Source organism: Pseudophryne corroboree, chromosome 2, assembly GCF_028390025.1.
Source record: "Pseudophryne corroboree isolate aPseCor3 chromosome 2, aPseCor3.hap2, whole genome shotgun sequence".
Taxonomy (NCBI): domain Eukaryota; kingdom Metazoa; phylum Chordata; class Amphibia; order Anura; family Myobatrachidae; genus Pseudophryne; species Pseudophryne corroboree.
This window is the reverse complement of record NC_086445.1, coordinates 646194571-646213103: the sequence shown is the minus strand read 5'-3', so window position 1 is coordinate 646213103 and position 18533 is coordinate 646194571. Positions and strand designations below refer to the sequence as shown.

General features: G+C 48.3%; 1 protein-coding gene across 1 annotated transcript in view; it reads left to right on the top strand.

The window, feature by feature from the left end:
- The window catches only part of MPC2 (mitochondrial pyruvate carrier 2), a 57719-nt gene extending 39391 nt beyond the window's left edge, over positions 1–18328 (top strand). The window contains exons 4-5 of the mRNA XM_063957238.1: positions 17870–17981; positions 18102–18328. Of these exons, the coding sequence (XP_063813308.1) occupies positions 17870–17981; positions 18102–18147 (158 nt within the window). The 3' untranslated portion in view covers positions 18148–18328. The remainder of the gene's footprint in view (positions 1–17869; positions 17982–18101) is intronic.
- The last annotated feature ends 205 nt before the right edge of the window (positions 18329–18533 follow it).

The window sequence follows — 18533 nt, the reverse complement described above, 5'->3', positions numbered from 1 at the left end:
AAGTGTGTATCTTCTCCTGAAGAGTCTGTTCCATGTACTGTAATATACTGTCTCAGCCTTCTGAATCCGAACCCCCATGGTTGGATTCTATTAGGGGAAATATATCCCATATTTCATATCAGATAGCTAAAAATGAGACTGAAACACAGGTTTTGAGAGAGTCTGAGGTTTTGTCGTATTCCGCTCCCACTACCTCTTCAAAAACCCCAATTCTTTACCCTAAGAAGCGCTCTTTCACAGATAATGCAAGCTGACACTGATACCTACTCTAATACAGAGGACGGTGATGGGGATATGCAGGGGTGAGAGGCATCCCTTGCTAAAGGGGTACAACTCATGATTGATGCTATTAGGGACATTTTACACATTACTGATAAGGTAGCTGAGCACGTAGAGGAGGTTTGCTTTACTGACTATAAGAAATCCTCCCTTACATTCCCTGCGTCTAAGGAACTAAACGCATTGTTTGAAAAATCCTGGGAAATCACACAGAAAAAATTCCAGATCCCAAAAAGGGGTTCTCGGTGCTTTTCCTTTCCCTGAGGACAGGAAAAAGTGGGAAATCCCGCCTGTAGTAGACTCTTCTGTGTCTAGATTGTCTAAGAAGGTAGTTTTACCTGTCCCTGGGTCAACCGCTTTAAAAGAGCAGGCTGACCGCAAGATTGAGACTATGCTCAAATCACTATACACAGCTACTGGAGTAGCTTTAAGACCCACTACTGCTTGTGTGTGGATTTCTAAAGCCATAGTAAAGTGGTCAGGCACATTACTAGATGAATTAGTTTCTATGGATAAATGACATTGAATTGTTTTTACGTCAGAGTATTTTGCAGGTTTCATGGTAGAGGCAATGAAGGACCTTGGCCATCTTTAATGTGAGGGCTTCTTCCATGGCTGTCTCTGCACGCAGGGGACTCTGGCTGCGCCAATGGTCTGCGGATGCGGAATCCAAGAAGAGTGTGGAGAACCTATGTCTGGGTGTCATCAGGCCTAGTCCCCTGGGTATAAGATATTGTTACCCAGGGGTATAGACTGGAGTTTCAAGAACTCCCACCTCACAGGTTCTTCAAATCAGGCTTACCAGCTTTGCTGACAAAGTGCTATCCTACAGGAAGCCATTAAAAAATTGATAGTCAAATGTTCCAGTTCCACCTCACCTAGCAAACCAAGGGTTATTACTCAAACCTGTGTGTGTGGTACCGAAACCGGATGGTTCAGTAAGGCCAATATTAGAGATGAGCGGGTTCGGTTCTCAGAGATCCGAACCCCCCCGAACTTCACCTATTTTACACTGTTCCGAGGCAGCCTCGGATCTTCCCACCTTGCTCGGTTAACCCGAACGCACCCGAAAGTCATCATCCCACTGTCTGATTCTCGCGAGATTCGTATTCTATATAAAGAGCCGCGCGTCGCCGCCATTTCTGCTGCGGGGTACACTGGGCTCCACAAGGATAGACATAGGGTGTAGAGTAGGATCTTGATCCGAGGCACCAACAGGCTCAAAAGCTTTGACTGTTCCCAGAATGCATAGCGCCGCCTCCTCTATAACCCCGCCTCCCTGCACAGGAGCTCAGTTTTGTAGTTGGTGCCGCAGATAGCAGGCACATAACAAAGGGGCTGCTCTGGGCAGCCCTAAGAAGAGCTTTTTGAGAAGAAAAGTGAAGACTTCAAGGGCTGCAGCAGTGTCAGAAGACATTCACTGCTGCAGCTCCATCTCTCCCCAGCGGCGCTGTACACTCACGAGCCCTGGTTGCCGGGTAACTACAGCAGGAGGCTCCGGTTTTCTTCTGAAGTCAGGCACACACGACGGGGGCTCTCCGGGATCGCGTGGCCGCGTTTCGGGAGGTGGTGAGTGGGTCCCGCTCGCGGGACCCGTACTTTATCGCGGTCAGTGGAATGCGGGCCGCGCGCGCTGGCCACTGTGGCAGTACAGGCGATCCCACTAGATCACCAGGGCATGGGTGCAGGTCAGGTTTTCCCTTAAAACCGTTTTGTAGTAGCCCACAGTACCCGGTGGTTTTGCCAGCAGGGGGATAAGGCTTAGACCTGGAGCCCCTCCCCCAGCCCCAGGGCGCCATTTCCAGCAAATGTTCCCACCCTGGAGCTGCATATCTGTCTCTCCCTCACTCCCTGTCCGTGTTTGGGCGCCATTTCTCTCAGCTACTGTTCCTGGGACTGCTTGGGCAAATCCTCCTGTGTAAAGCCGCCTGGTTGTCAGCACTGTGACTTTACATGACACTTAAGTATTCTACATGTCAATTAGACAGTGTTAGTTAAGAGTGCATTTAGTCAGGGTTCTCTGGTACAAGTACCCTGTGATATACATCCAGTTCTTACTGTGCAGTGTTATATATATTGACTACATAGCTATATAAGCTGGTCCAGTGCAGTATGATTGTTAGTAATAACCTCTGCATTGTACAACTGTGACTATGTGTGTGTGTGCATTAGCTTGCTGAGTGGTTTACATTTCGTGTGTCTCGCTCAACTTGCTATCCCTATATTCTATAACCTGAGGGGGCTTGGTGCGTCAGGTTTTATAATTTCTCTAACGTCCTAAGTGGATGCTGGGGACTCCGTCAGGACCATGGGGAATAGCGGCTCCGCAGGAGACGGGGCACAAAAATAAAGCTTTAGGATTTAGGTGGTGTGTACTGGCTCCTCCCCCTATGACCCTCCTCCAAGCCTCAGTTAGGTTTTTGTGCCCGTCTGAGCAGGGTGCAATCTAGGTGGCTCTCCTAAAGATCTGCTTAGAAAAAGTTTTTAGGTTTTTTATTTTCAGGGAGTCCTGCTGGCAACAGGCTCACTGCATCGAGGGACTTAGGGGAGAGAATTTCAACTCACTTGCGTGCAGGATGGATTGGATTCTTAGGCTACTGGACACCATTAGCTCCAGAGGGAGTCGGAACACAGGTCTCACCCTGGGGTTCGTCCCGGAGCCGCGCCGCCGACCCCCCTTACAGATGCTGAAGATTGAAGGTCCGGAAACAGGCGGCAGAAGACTCTTCAGTCTTCATGAAGGTAGCGCACAGCACTGCAGCTGTGCGCCATTGTTGTCACACACTTCACACCAAGCGGTCACGGAGGGTGCAGGGTGCTGCTGGGGGTGCCCTGGGCAGCAATATTTAATACCTTTATGGCAAAAGAATACATCACATATAGCCATTGAGGCTATATGTATGTATTTAACCCATGCCAGATATCTAAAACTCCGGGAGAAAAGCCCGCCGAAATAGGGGGCGGGGCTTATTCTCCTCAGCACACAGCGCCATTTTCCTGCTCAGCTCCGCTGTGAGGAAGGCTCCCAGGACTCTCCCCTGCACTGCACTACAGAAACAGGGTAAAACAGAGAGGGGGGGCATTTTTTGGCGATATTTTGATATATTTAAGCTGCTATAAGGAACAACACTTATATAAGGTTGTTTCCATATATATTATAGCGCTTGGGTGTGTGCTGGCAAACTCTCCCTCTGTCTCCCCAAAGGGCTAGTGGGGTCCTGTCTTCGATAAGAGCATTCCCTGTGTGTCTGCTGTGTGTCGGTACGTGTGTCGACATGTATGAGGACGATGTTGGTGTGGAGGCAGAGCAATTGCCGATAATGGTGATGTCACCCCCCAGGGAGTCGACACCGGAATGGATGGCTTTGTTTATGGAATTACGTGATAATGTCAGCACATTACAAAAATCAGTTGACGACATGAGACGGCCGGCAAACCAGTTAGTACCTGCCCAGGCGTCTCAGACACCGTCAGGGGCTGTAAAGCGCCCTTTACCTCAGTCGGTCGACACAGACCCAGACACAGACACTGAATCTAGTGTCGACGGTGATGAAACAAACGTATTTTCAAGTAGGGCCACACGTTATATGATCACGGCAATGAAGGAGGCTTTGCATATCTCTGATACTGCAAGTACCACAAAAAGGGGTATTATGTGGGGGGTGAAAAAACTACCTGTAGTTTTTCCTGAATCAGAGGAATTAAATGTATGTGATGAAGCGTGGGTTAACCCAGATAGAAAAGTGCTAATTTCAAAAAAGTTATTAGCATTATACCCTTTCCCGCCAGAGGTTAGGGCGCGCTGGGAAACACCCCCTAGGGTGGATAAGGCGCTCACACGCTTATCAAAACAAGTGGCGTTACCGTCTCCTGATATGGCCGCCCTCAGGGATCCAGCTGATAGGAGACTGGAAACTACCCTAAAAAGTATATACACACATACTGGTGTTATACTGCGACCAGCCATCGCCTCAGCCTGGATGTGCAGTGCTGGGGTCGTCTGGTTGGATTCCCTGACTGAAAATATTGATACCCTGGATAGGGACAGTATTTTATTGACTATAGAGCAATTAAAGGATGCTTTCCTTTATATGCGAGATGCTCAGAGAGATATTTGCACTCTGGCATCGAGAGTAAATGCGATGTCCATATCTGCCAGAAGGAGTTTATGGACGCGACAGTGGTCAGGTGATGCGGATTCCAAACGACATATGGAAGTATTGCCGTATAAAGGGGAGGAATTATTTGGCGTCGGTCTATCGGATCTGGTGGCCACGGCAACTGCCGGAAAATCCACCTTTTTACCTCAGACCCCCTCCCAACAGAAAAAGACACCGTCTTTTCAGCCGCAGTCCTTTCGGTCCTATAAGAACAAGCGGACAAAAGGACAGTCCTATCTGCCTCGGGGCAGAGGAAGGGGTAAGAGAGGGCAGCAAGCAGCCCCTGCCCAGGAACAGAAGCCCTCTCGGGGTTCTGCAAAGCCCTCAGCATGACGCTGGGGCCTTACAAGCGGACTCAGGAGCGGTGGGGGGTCGACTCAAGAATTTCAGCGCACAGTGGGCTTGCTCACAGGTGGACCCCTGGATCCTGCAGGTAGTATCTCAGGGTTACAGGTTGGAATTCGAGAAGTCTCCCCCTCGCAGGTTCCTAAAGTCTGCTTTGCCAGCGTCTCCCTCAGACAGGGCGACGGTATTGGAAGCCATTCACAAGCTGTTTTCTCAGCAGGTGATAGTCAAGGTACCCCTCCTACAACAGGGAAAGGGGTATTACTCCACGCTATTTGTGGTACCGAAGCCGGACGGCTCGGTAAGACCTATTCTAAATCTGAAATCTTTGAACCTGTACATACAAAAATTCAAGTTCAAGATGGAGTCACTCAGAGCAGTGATAGCGAATCTGGAAGAAGGGGACTTTATGGTGTCCCTGGACATAAAGGATGCTTACCTGCATGTCCCAATTTGCCCTTCACATCAAGGGTACCTCAGGTTCGTGGTGCAAAACTGTCATTATCAGTTTCAGACGCTGCCGTTTGGATTGTCCACGGCACCTCGGGTCTTTACCAAGGTAATGGCCGAAATGATGATTCTTCTGCGAAGAAGAGGCGTATTAATTATCCCTTACTTGGACGATCTCCTGATAAGGGCAGGGTTCCAGAGAACAGCTGGAGGACGGAGTAGCACTAACCCGACTAGTGCTGCAACAACACGGGTGGATTCTGAATTTTCCAAAATCTCAGTTGACCCCGACGACACGTCTGCTGTTCCTGGGAATGATTCTGGACACGGTTCAGAAAAAGGTGTTTCTTCCGGAGGAGAAAGCCAGGGAGTTATCCGAACTTGTCAGGAACCTCCTAAAACCAGGGAAAGTGTCTGTGCATCAATGCACAAGAGTCCTGGGAAAGATGGTGGCTTCTTACGAAGCGATTCCATTCGGCAGATTCCACGCACGAACTTTTCAGTGGGATCTGCTGGACAAATGGTCCGGATCACATCTGCAGATGCATCAGCGGATAACCTTATCGCCACGGACAAGGGTGTCTCTTCTGTGGTGGTTGCAGAGTGCTCATCTGTTAGAGGGCCGCAGATTCGGCATACAGGACTGGGTCCTGGTGACCACGGATGCCAGTCTGAGAGGCTGGGGAGCGGTCACACAGGGAAGAAACTTCCAGGGAGTATGGTCAAGCCTGGAGATGTCTCTTCACATAAATATACTGGAGCTAAGAGCGATTTACAATGCTCTAAGTCTGGCAAAACCCCTGCTTCAGGGTCAGCCGGTGTTGATCCAGTCGGACAACATCACGGCAGTCGCCCACGTAAACAGACAGGGCGGCACAAGAAGCAGGACAGCAATGGCAGAAGCTGCAAGGATTCTTCGCTGGGCGGAAGATCATGTGATAGCACTGTCAGCAGTATTCATTCCGGGAGTGGACAACTGGGAAGCAGACTTCCTCAGCAGACACGATCTACACCCGGGAGAGTGGGGACTTCATCCAGAAGTCTTCCACATGATTGTGAACCGTTGGGAAAAACCAATGGTGGATATGATGGCGTCCCGCCTCAACAAAAAACTGGACAGGTATTGCGCCAGGTCAAGAGACCCTCAGGCAATAGCTGTGGACGCTCTGGTAACACCGTGGGTGTTCCAGTCAGTGTATGTGTTCCCTCCTCTGCCTCTCATACCAAAAGTACTGAGAATTATACGGCAAAAGGGAGTAAGAACGATACTAGTGGCTCCGGATTGGCCAAGAAGAACTTGGTACCCGGAACTTCAAGAGATGCTCACGGAGGATCCGTGGCCTCTACCTCTAAGACGGGACCTGCTTCAGCAGGGACCGTGTCTATTCCAAGACTTACCGCGGCTGCGTTTGACGGCATGGCGGTTGAACGCCGAATTCTAAGGGAAAAAGGCATTCCGGAAGAGGTCATTCCTACACTGGTAAAAGCCAGGAAGGAGGTGACTGCACAACATTATCACCGCATTTGGAGGAAATATGTTGCGTGGTGTGAGGCCAGGAAGGCCCCCACGGAGGAATTTCAACTGGGTCGATTCCTACATTTCCTGCAAACAGGATTGTCTATGGGCCTCAAATTGGGGTCCATTAAGGTTCAAATTTCGGCCCTGTCGATTTTCTTCCAGAAAGAATTGGCTTCAGTTCCTGAAGTCCAGACTTTTGTAAAAGGAGTACTACATATACAGCCCCCGGTTGTGCCCCCAGTGGCACCGTGGGATCTTAATGTAGTCTTGGATTTTCTCAAATCCCATTGGTTTGAGCCGCTCAAATCGGTGGAGTTGAAGTATCTTACATGGAAAGTAACCATGCTACTGGCCCTGGCTTCAGCCAGGAGAGTATCAGAATTGGCGGCTTTATCATATAAGAGCCCATATCTGATTTTCCATACGGACAGGGCAGAACTGCGGACGCGTCCTCATTTTCTGCCTAAGGTGGTGTCAGCGTTTCACCTGAACCAGCCTATTGTGGTGCCTGCGGCTACTAACGATTTGGAGGATTCCAAGTTGTTGGACGTGGTCCGGGCATTGAAAATATATATTTCAAGAACGGCGGGAGTCAGAAAGTCTGACTCACTGTTTATATTGTATGCACCCAACAAGATGGGTGCTCCTGCTTCTAAGCAGACGATTGCTCGTTGGATTTGTAGCACAATTCAACTTGCACATTCTGTGGCAGGCTTGCCACAACCTAAATCTGTCAAGGCCCATTCCACAAGGAAAGTGGACTCATCCTGGGCGGCTGCCCGGGGGGTCTCGGCAGAGCTGCTACTTGGTCAGGGGCAAACACGTTTGCAAAATTCTACAAATTTGATACCCTGGCTGAGGAGGACCTTGAGTTCTCTCATTCGGTGCTGCAGAGTCATCCGCACTCTCCCGCCCGTTTGGGAGCTTTGGTATAATCCCCATGGTCCTGACGGAGTCCCCAGCATCCACTTAGGACATTAGAGAAAATAAGAATTTACTTACCGATAATTCTATTTCTCGTAGTCCGTAGTGGATGCTGGGCGCCCATCCCAAGTGCGGATTGTCTGCAATACTTGTACATGTTTATTGTTACAAACAAATTCGGGTTGTTATTGTTGTGAGCCGTCTGTTCAGAGGCTCCTACGTTTGTCATACTGTTAACTGGGTTCAGATCACAAGTTATACGGTGTGATTGGTGTGGCTGGTATGAGTCTTACCCGGGATTCAATATGCTTCCTTATTGTGTACGCTCGTCCGGGCACAGTATCCTAACTGAGGCTTGGAGGAGGGTCATAGGGGGAGGAGCCAGTACACACCACCTAATCCTAAAGCTTTATTTTTGTGCCCTGTCTCCTGCGGAGCCGCTATTCCCCATGATCCTGACGAAGTCCCCAGCATCCACTACGGACTACGAGAAATAGAATTATCGGTAAGTAAATTCTTATTTTATATAGGTTTTTCTCAAGATATACTGTAATACGTATTTTTCTCTGATTTTAGTCACCAGATCTCTCCTGTATCTCTGCTTGTGCTGACTACACTGCGCAGGGGTTTGGTTAAGAGGTATTGTGCTGCTGCCAATTGTACTGTTACCTGATACTGCAAGTTATATCATGTCTGCTTCTGAAGGTAACGGTTCTGGGGCTGAACACACTGCCGGTGTTGCTGAAGCCACAGACCCCTATGAGGAGACTATAGCAGCTGTGGGCTCTGGTCCTGGGGGCTCCTTGCCCCCCAGTGGGACTGTAGCAACGGGGGTACATAATGACCCACTGTGGGCTACTTTCTCCACGCTTCTACACACGCTAGTTACTAAACTAACACCCCCTATGGGACCTCCTATGCCAGTGCAACCGTATGTGGTCTCCGCAGCTAACCTGCCTTGGGCGGACAATTTTATCTGCTCAATTGAAGTTGAACCAGTCCTTGACTACTAAAAAGTCTGACCCTCGCTCGCTTAAGACCAAGGGGTCCTCTAAGCGAGCTCTTATCTCCTCACAATCCACTGCTGTCACTGACACCTCGTCTGATGAAGATGGCGCTTACACTGACCCCACAGATTCTGACACAGATACTGCTGATGGGGAGGGTAGTTCACATGTGGATGTTCCTGATCTTTTGGAGGCTATTAAGTTAACTTTACAGATTAAGGATGATCCCGAGCCATCCGCCCCTCCTAAGAAACCAGATAGGTTCAAGCGTCAGAAGGTGGTTTAAACAAGTTTTACCTCACTCTGACCACCTAGTGGATATACGTCAGGAACCCTGGGTAAACCCGGGTAAGAAGTTTGTGCCTCAAAAGAAGATGCTGTCTCGCTATCCCCTCGCGCCAGAGCTGTCTAAATATTGGGAAACGCCTCCTCCAGTAGACTCTCATGTGGCTAGGATGGTGGTTTCCTCAGCTCTACCTGTTACTACCGTCAAGTCTCTAAAAGAGCCTACGGATAAACGTGTGGAGGGTTGTCTGGAAGCGATTTACACCCTCACGGGTGCTGCACAAGGGCCAACTAATACAGCAACATGGGCTGCAGAGGCTATTGAAGCATGGGCCTTGGAGTTAGAAGCTGAAATCTCTTCTGACCATGCTAGACAATGCTTGTCATATATTGTCACAGCTTCTCGCTGTATTAAAGAGGCGGCTTCTGATGCTGGTATCCTAGCAGCCAAGGCATCTACTACATCAGTCCTGGCTCGCCGGATTTTGTGGCTGAGATCCTGGTCTGTGGATTTGGACTCTAGAAAAACCCTGGAGGTACTCCCTGTTTGGGGAGGACTTAAATAAGATACTGGCTGATTTGGCTACTGACAAAACTACCTGTCTGCCAAGTACCGCTCCTTCTGTGTCGAAGGCTAAAGGTACTTCCTTTCGTCCCTTTCGTCCTTCAGGTAAAGCAAAAAGTCAGGCGTACAACAAGCAGGCCCGCACTTCCAAACCTGGTAAGCCGAAGCCCAAAAGAGCCTGGGCTGCCCGTCAGCCAGCTTCCAAGACCGATAAGCCTGCCGCATGACGGGGCGGGCCTCCCCCTGGGGGATCCCAGGGTGGGGGGCCGGCTTCTAGGGTATACCCAGGAATGGTTGAAGACCACTTCAGATGCCTAGGTACGGGAAGTCGTCACTCGAGGTTACGCCATAGCCTTCAAAAACCGACCCCCTCATCGATTTTGCCGGACAGTGGACCAGACAAAGGCAAACACTCTACATTCGGTGGTACAGACCCTCCTGGATACAGGAGTCGTAGTACAGGTGCCTCTTGCTCAGAGGGGCCGGGGGTACTATTCTCCTCTGTTTCTAGTCCCGAAACCGAATGGGTCCTCCCGGCCCATTCTCAACCTCAAGGCATTGAACAGGTTTGTGAAGGTTTCCAAGTTCCGTATGGAAACCCTTCACTCTATAGTTCTGGCCTTGGAACCTGGGGACTACATGGTCTTCCTGAACATACAGGATGCTTACCTGCATATTCCTATAGCAGTGTCACATCAGCAATACCTGAGGTTTGCGATTGGCAACCTCCATTACCAGTTTCGGGTGTTACCTTTTGGTTTAACTACGGCTCCGCAAGTCTTCACCAAAGTTATGGTGGTGATGACAGTGGTACTCCGCCGTCAAGGGGTCAGGATACTGCCGTATCTGGCTGACTTGTTAATCCTGGCAAATTCCCCAGAACTTCTCCTACGTCATATGACTGTCCGGTTTCTCCCTGGTCCCTGCTCAGAGCATGGCGCACCTGGGAGCGCTATTGGACACTCACAAGCAGCGGTTGTTTTTGTCTCAGGAGAAAGTCCTGAAGCTTCAGGACAGGATTCGTTGCTTCCTTTCTCGTCCGCAAGTGTCGATACATTCGGCGATGCAGGTGCTGGGCCTCATGGTGTCAGCATTCGACATGGTGGAGTATGCTCAATTCCATTCTCGTTCCCTCCAGAGGCTGATTCTAACCAAGTGGGACGGCCTGCCTCACCGGATCGGGTCTCACATGATCTCATTGACTCCGGAGGTCCGTCTGTTGTTGCACTGGTGGCTCCAGGACCAACGATTGTGCAGGGGCCGTCCCTTCTGGATATCCGACTGGGTCCTGTGACGACAGATGCCAGTCTAAGAGGTTGGGGCGCGGTGCTGGAGCAACACTCCCTTCAGGGTCGGTGGACCAAGGAGGAATCTCTCCGCTCGATCAACATTCTGGAATTGCGGGCGGTCTTCAATGCGTTGAACCTGGCCCAGCATTTAATTCAGAACCGTCCTGTTAAAGTACAGTCGGACAACGCCACCACAGTGGCTTACATAAATCATCAAGGCGGCACTCGAAGCCGTTTGACAATGAAGGAAGTCTCACGGATTCTACATTGGGTGGAACGCCATCTACCGGCCATATCTGCAATATTAATTCCGGGAGTCCTGAATTGGGAAGCGGACTTTCTCTGTCGTCAGGACGTACACGCCGGAGAGTGGTTGCCTCCATCCAGAAGTGTTTGACTCCTAGTGAAAAAGTGGGGCCTTCCAGACGTAGATCTGATGGCGTCTCGACCCAATCACAATGTTCCGGTCTTCGGAGCAAGGACAAGGGATCCTCAAGCAGCATTCGTGGATGCGCTGGCGGTGCCGTGGAGGTTTCGGCTGCCGTACGTGTTCCCTCCGGTGTCACTCCTGCCCAGGGTAATTCGGAAGTTCAAGCAAGAAAGAGAAGAATTCTGCTTCTCATAGCTCCAGCGTGGCCCAGACGGCACTGGTTCTCAGACCTGCAGGGCCTATCGTCAGAGCGTCCAATTCTACTTCCACAACGCCCAGACCTCCTCGTTCAGGGCACCTGTGTCTACCAGGACCTAGCCCGGCTGTCTTTGACGGCGTGGCTCTTGAAGCTTCCGTCTTGAAGGCTAAAGGGTTTTCTGAATCGGTCATTCAAACTGTTTCGGGCCCGGAAACCGGCTTCTGCTTGGATTTACTATATGGTCTGGCATTCTTACTTTGTTTGGTGCGCATCTAACCATTATGACTCTTCCAAGTTTAGTATCGCCAAGTTGTTGGCCTTTCTTCAGCAGGGCCTGGACTTAGACCTGCGTCTGGCCTCCCTCAAGGTTCAAATATTTGCCTTGTCGGTGTGGTTTCAGAGAAAGATTGCGACCTTACCTGATGTGCATACCTTCACTCAGGGTGTGTTGCGTATCCAACCTCCCTATGTCCCGCCTGTGGCTCCTTGGGACTTGTAACGCCTCCAAAACCACCGACAAGAGTCTCCGTTTGAACCTCTTGGTTCAGCTGATCAGTGGTTTTCCCTTAAGGTGGTGTTTCTGCTGGCTATTGCTTCAGCTATAAGAGTGTCAGATTTGGGTGTCTTGTCTTGTAGTTCCCCGTATCTGATATTTCACCGTGACCGGGCGGTTCTTAGGACTCGTCCTGGATATTTACCTAAGGTGGTTTCTTCGTTCCACCTTAACCAGGAGATTGTTGTTCCGGCACTTGTTTCTCCTGATCTGTCTCCCAAAGAGCGGTCTTTGGATGTGGTAGGGGCTCAACGTATCTATGTGAAGAGAACTGCTTCTATTAGGAAATCTGATTCTCTCTTTGTGCTGTTTTGGATTTCACAAACGGGGTTGGCCTGCTCACAAGAAAACTTTGGCCAGATGGATTAGAATGGTGATTGCACATGCTTATGTGAGGGCTGGTCTATCAGCTCCTGCTCACATTACGGCCAATTCTACTAGGTCTGTTGGACCTTCTTGGGCGGCCTGCCGTGGTGCGACCCTTGAACAATTGTGCAAGGCGGCTACGTGATCCTCTGTGAACACGTTCATAAGGTTCTATGCCTTCGATACTGCCGCTTCCCAGGATGCTTCCTTTGGACGCCGGGTTCTTGTGCCCGCTACAGTGCGTCCCCTCCCATAAGGAACTGCTTTAGGACATCCCCTATGTCTATCCTTGTGGAGCCCAGTGTACCCCGCAGCAGAAAACGAGTTTAATGGTAAGAACTTACCTTTGTTAAAACTTTCGTCGAGGTACACTGGGCTCCACAAGGCGCCCACCCTGATGCACTTAGCTTCTTTGGGTTGGTATGGCATTAGCCGCTGACACTTCTCCTGTCGAGAGTGTGGTGTATGTGGCTACTAACTGTTGTCGTCTCTCTTCCCGCTACTGCGTTGGGCTGGTTAACTAAAAACTGAGCTCCTGTGCAGGGAGGCGGGGTTATAGAGGAAGCTGCGCTATGCATTCTGGGAACAGTCAAAGCTTTTGAGCCCGTTGGTGCCTCTGATTAAGATCCTACTCTACACCCTATGTCTATCCTTGTGGAGCTCCGTGTACCTCGCAGAAAGAGTTTTAACAAAGGTAAGTTCTTACCATTAAAACTCGTTTTTCACTCGTGCATTGGAGATTGAACGGATAGGAAGTGGCTGCGTTCTCTCCCTGAAAAGCTCCGTAATCTGTGCTCAGTGTGCTGCATTGTGGGGACTGGGGACCACCAGTATATAATTATAGTAGTACAGTACAGTAGGCCATTGCTGTATCTTGCAGCTGTGTGTCAAGGGGTGGTCTTCAGTATGCCGGCTGTCGGGATCCCAGCGCACAGTATACCGGCGCCGTAATCCCGACACTTATTCTCCCTCGTGGGGGTCGGAGAGAGAATAAAATAGCGTGGCGCGCGTAAAGAGCCCGCAAGGGGCTCATTTGTGCGCACGCCACACTGTCGGTATGCTGGTCGCCGGGAGCCCGACCGCCAGCATACCATACTACACCCGTGTCAAGTATGCGATCTCTGTGCTGCATTATTGTGAGCAGTATATAGTAGGACAGTGCAGCATTTTGGTGACCAGCAGTATAAGTGTAATACAGTACAGTAGGCCATTGCTGTATCTTGCAGCTCTGTCACTTCTAGTATCCTGATCAGTGCTCAATATCTGCTGCATTGTTGTGACCAGTATGTATACTGTAATGTGCGATGTGTGTTATACACCTGGTGATTTTATACATCCTGTAATCTGTACTGAGCGATATGTGAGATACACCTGGTAATATCTGTGCTCAGTGTGCTGCATTGTGGGGACCACCAGTATATAATTATAATAATACAGTACAGTAGGCCATTGCTGTATCTTGCAGCTCTGTGTCACTTCTAGTATCCTGATCAGTGCTTATCTGTGCTCAGTGTCGGTGCTGCATTGTGGTGACCAGTATACTACAGTACAATAGTCCAGTGCTGTTCTCGCTGCTCAGTGTCAGTTCTCCGTAGTATCATCAGTTCTCAGTATAACCAGTGCGCTGTTAGACGTGTGCCCGTTTTCCGCCATTAGTGCAGTGGGATTTAGACAATTGATGAAGTTATTGTGTCCCCGGTACAAAATCCCATCTAGATTCCACTTCACTAGGCAGGTGATAGTGAGATTTTACCAATTAACATCAGTGATTTATAATTATTAATTAGTGATCTTGCCAAATAATTTCAGTCATTTTGTCATTTTCTTCCAGTGATTTGGACCAATAATACCATTGATTAGAACGAATAATTCCAGTGATATTGAGGTGTTTGTGTCGCTTAGCTTAGCCGTCCAGCGACCAAGGTGCACCTTTCTCTTTTCTTTGCATCATGTGCTGTTTGGGGCCAATTTTTTTAAGTGCCATCCTGTCTGACACTGCAGTGCCACTCCTAGATGGGCCAGGTGTTTGTGCCACCCTCTTGGGTCGCTTAGCTTAGTCATCCAGCGACCTCGGTGCAAATTTTAGGACTAAAAATAGTAGTATGAGGTGTTCAGAATAGACTGGAAATTGTGGTTATTGAGGTTAATAATACTATGGGATCAAAATTACCCCCAAATTCTATGATTTAAGCTGTTTTTGAGGGGTTTTTGAAAAACTAAAAACAAAAAAAAAACCCCGACTCCAAAATACACCCGAATCCGACAAAAAATTTTCAGGGAGGTTTTGCCAAACCGCGTCCGAATCCAAAACACGGCCGCGGAACCGAATCCAAAACACAAAACCCGAAAAATTTCCGGTGCACATCTCTAGCCAATATGAACTTAGTCGTTGAATCCTTATTTGAGGGAATTCTAATTCAAGATGGAGTCTCTGAGAGTGTTGATTTTAAGTCTGGAGGAAGGGGAATTTCTAGTATCCCTGGATATCAAGGATGCGTACCTTCACATTCCGATCTGGCCGCCTCACCAGGCTTATCTAAGATTTGCGCTGCTGGACTGTCACTGTCAGTTCCAGGCACTGGACGCCCTGGTAACTCCGTGGGTGTTCCAGTCAGTGCATGTGTTCCCTCCACTTCCACTCATCCCAAGGATTCTCAAGCTGATAAAAAAGATCAAGAGTTCAGGCACTCCTCATTGCTGCGGATTGGCCAACAATGGCTTGATACGCGGATCTTCTGGAGTTAATGCTGGAAGATCCGAGGCCTCTTCCTCTTCGCGAGGACCTTCTGCAATGGGACGTTCTCTTATCAAGACTTACCGCTGCTACGTTTGACGGCATGGAGGTTGAACGCCAGATCTTGGCTCGGAAGGGCATTCCGAACAAGGTTATTGCTACCCTGATACCGGCTAGGAAAGAAGTTACGTCTAAACATTACCATCGAATTTGGAAAAAGTACGTGTCTTGGTGTGAATCCAAGAATTTTCCTACGGTGGTCTTTCAACTAGGGTGGTTTTTCCTCTTTATGCAAGCAGGTGTGGGTCTGCGTTTGGGCTTCATAAAAGTCCAGATTTCGGCCTTGTCCATTTTCTTCCAGAAACAATTGGCTGTCCTCCGTGAGGTTCAGACTTTCTTGAAAGGGGTTCTGCACATCCAGCCTCCCTTTGTGACTCCTACGGCACCTTGGGATATTAATGTGGTGCTACACACAGTTCCTGCAGTTGGATTGGTTCGAACCTTTTACAGGCGGTTGTTGTCCAATTTCTTGCTTGGAAGGCGGTCACACTATTGGCATTGGTATCTGCTAGATGTTTCGGAATTGGGGGCATTGTCCTGCAAGAACCCCTAGTGATTTTTTTTCCATGAAGATAGAGCTGAGCTCGGGACGCGTCGGCAATTTCTTCCAAAGGTTGTCTGCTTTTCATATTACTCAACCTATTGTGGTGCCAATGGCTACTGACTCCAATTACTTCAAAATCCTTGGATGTTGTAAGGGCTTTGAAGATTTATGTGAAGAGAACTTCTTCTCGTCACAAAGTCTGACGCTCTGTTTGTCTTTTATGATCCCAAAAAGGTTGGGTGTCTTGCTTCTAAGCAGATGATTTCTCGCTGGATCAGGTTTACTCTCCAGCATGCTTATTCTACGGCAGACTTGCCGTGTCCAAAATCTGTTAAGGCCCACTCTACTCGTAAAGTGGGTTCTTCCTGGGTGGCTGTCTGGGCTTTATAACTTTGCGGAGTGGCTACTTGGTCAGGATCAAACACGTGTGTTAAGTTTGATACTTTGGACTTTGAGGACCTAAAGTTTGGTCCGTCTGTTCTGCAGGAGCCTCTGCGCTCTCCCTCCCGTACTGGGAGTTTTGATACATCCCCATGGTACTAATGTGGACCCCAGCATCCTCTAGGACGTAAGAGAAAAATGATTTTAATTACCTGCCAGTAAATCCTTTTCTGGTATTCCGTAGAGAATGCTGGGTGCCCGCCCAGCGCTTCATTTTCCTGCATTTGTTACTTAAGTACTGCATTGTTACTTGGTTAAGTACTGTTGTTCAGCCGTTGCTGACTTGTTTCAAGCTGGTTAGCTTGGTTTTCTGTTGTGTGAGCTGGTGTGAATCTCGCCACTATCAGTGTATTTCCTTCTCTCGAAGTATGTCCGTCTCCTCGGGCACAGGTTCTAGACTGAGTCAGGTAGGAGGGGCATAGAGAGGAGCCAGCCCACACTATTTAACTCTTAAAGTGCCCAAGGCTCCCAAGGGACCTGTCTATACCCCATGGTACTAATGTGGACCCCAGCATCCTCTACGGACTACGAGAAAAGGACTTACCTGTAGGTAATTAAAATCCTATTTTTCAGTTTGAACACACCCCACCCAAATCTAAATCTCTCTGCACATGTTACATTTGCCCCACCCTCAGTGTGGTTTTGCCCATTTGCTTGCTTTTTTGGTTTGCTAACAAACTTGGACCTCGATTGAGACTTGATCGCTTTTGTGCGAAATTGCACAACGGGCGAATATAGAATGACACCGTATGCACCGCAATGTGCAAGCGCTTCGCCAAACGATGACCGGATGGTGCGAAAATTTCGATTGCACAGGCGCTCGCAAAGTGATTAACAGGAAGCTGACATTTGTGTGTGGTAACTGAATTTTCTGGGAGTGTCCGGAAAAATGCAGGCGTGCCCAAGCGTTTTCAGGGCGGGTGTGTGACGTCGGCTTCGGCCCTGATCAGCTGGATTTCTTCGCACTGGAGGAGTAAGTATTGAGCTACGCACAGACTGCACAGAATGGGAAAAACATTCGATAGTGTGATGCAAACAGTTTTACAGCTGTCCACAGACTGAGGGGAATTTTTGCACAGCATACACATGCATTTGCACACTTGCACGGGGCAAATTTTCACTCCCCCTGGGCGGCGACTATCTGATCGCACAGCTCACTTGCACCAGGGGTTGTCACTCTGCATTGTGTATTAAGGCTAGGTGCATGAGGATGCTTCTGTACATCATGTGATCCCTCTTGAGTAAATATGTCCTGGGAAACCTTTTTAGAATACTAAACATAAACAACCCTTCGTATTTAAGCCCACGTATGCTACCAGAAATAAATGTTTGACAGGTAGTTTAGATAATATTTGTAATGTGTGCAAGCCATTTCCTTTTGTTTTGTCCAATATTGATAGTTATCATATGAAACTCTTTTTTTTTTTTACAAATGTAAATGTAATTTGGTGGGAAATATTCAGTTGTGTCCGAGTACTATAGAATTTTTGTACTGGTAATGTAAAGTTTTTCATAACTGCACCCTAAATTTTATGGAAAATGTATAACTGCTTAAATCTGTTTTATGAAATGAAGTATGTGGTGGGGTTTGTTTTGCACACCTTTTCTTTCATACGGACTGCTTTTATATCCTTGAAATAGCTAAACATGTTAAAAGGACAAAGGATGCGCAGTTAATAATGTCTGTGTGTATATATATTTTTTTTCCCTTTCTGGCAGGTCTCATATGGTCTCGTTACTCCCTTGTGATTATTCCTAAAAACTGGTCTCTGTTTGCTGTAAACTTTTTTGTTGGCTGTGCAGGCGGATCCCAACTTTTTAGAATCTGGAGGTTTGTATTATGCTAGATGTAAAATTTTGTATAGCATAAACTATATCTTTCCATGTGCTTGAAATCCCTATCAGACATATGGCATCACTGTATCAAGGCATGGTTTGTTTTTCGTTTCAGATACCATCAAGAACTCAAAGCAGATGATAAGAAAGTGGAGCAGTGAACAATTTTGCGAATTGGTTTGTAGTTTTACTAAAGTGATTGCATCCTCAATGCATTGGTGCACAAAACAATGTCTAGGTGTACAGACTAAGTATATTATTCTTAATAAATAGCCTCAATTGTTTTCTTGTATTAAATGTATTGAATTTCTGGTTCATCAATAATAAAGAATTACATTTTAATTGTGTCATGTGTGATTTAAAAAAAAAAAGTTGATCTTTCTGCAGCAGGTAACATAGGTTTCCACAGGGAAACATCAGGGTGTAGAGATGAATCTGGATGCAGGCACCAACAGGTTAAAGCTTTAGCTGTCCCAGGATGCACTGAGGCCCTCCTCTATAACCCTGCATCCAGGCCATGTGAGATATGTGTTGAAGGTGGTGCCTG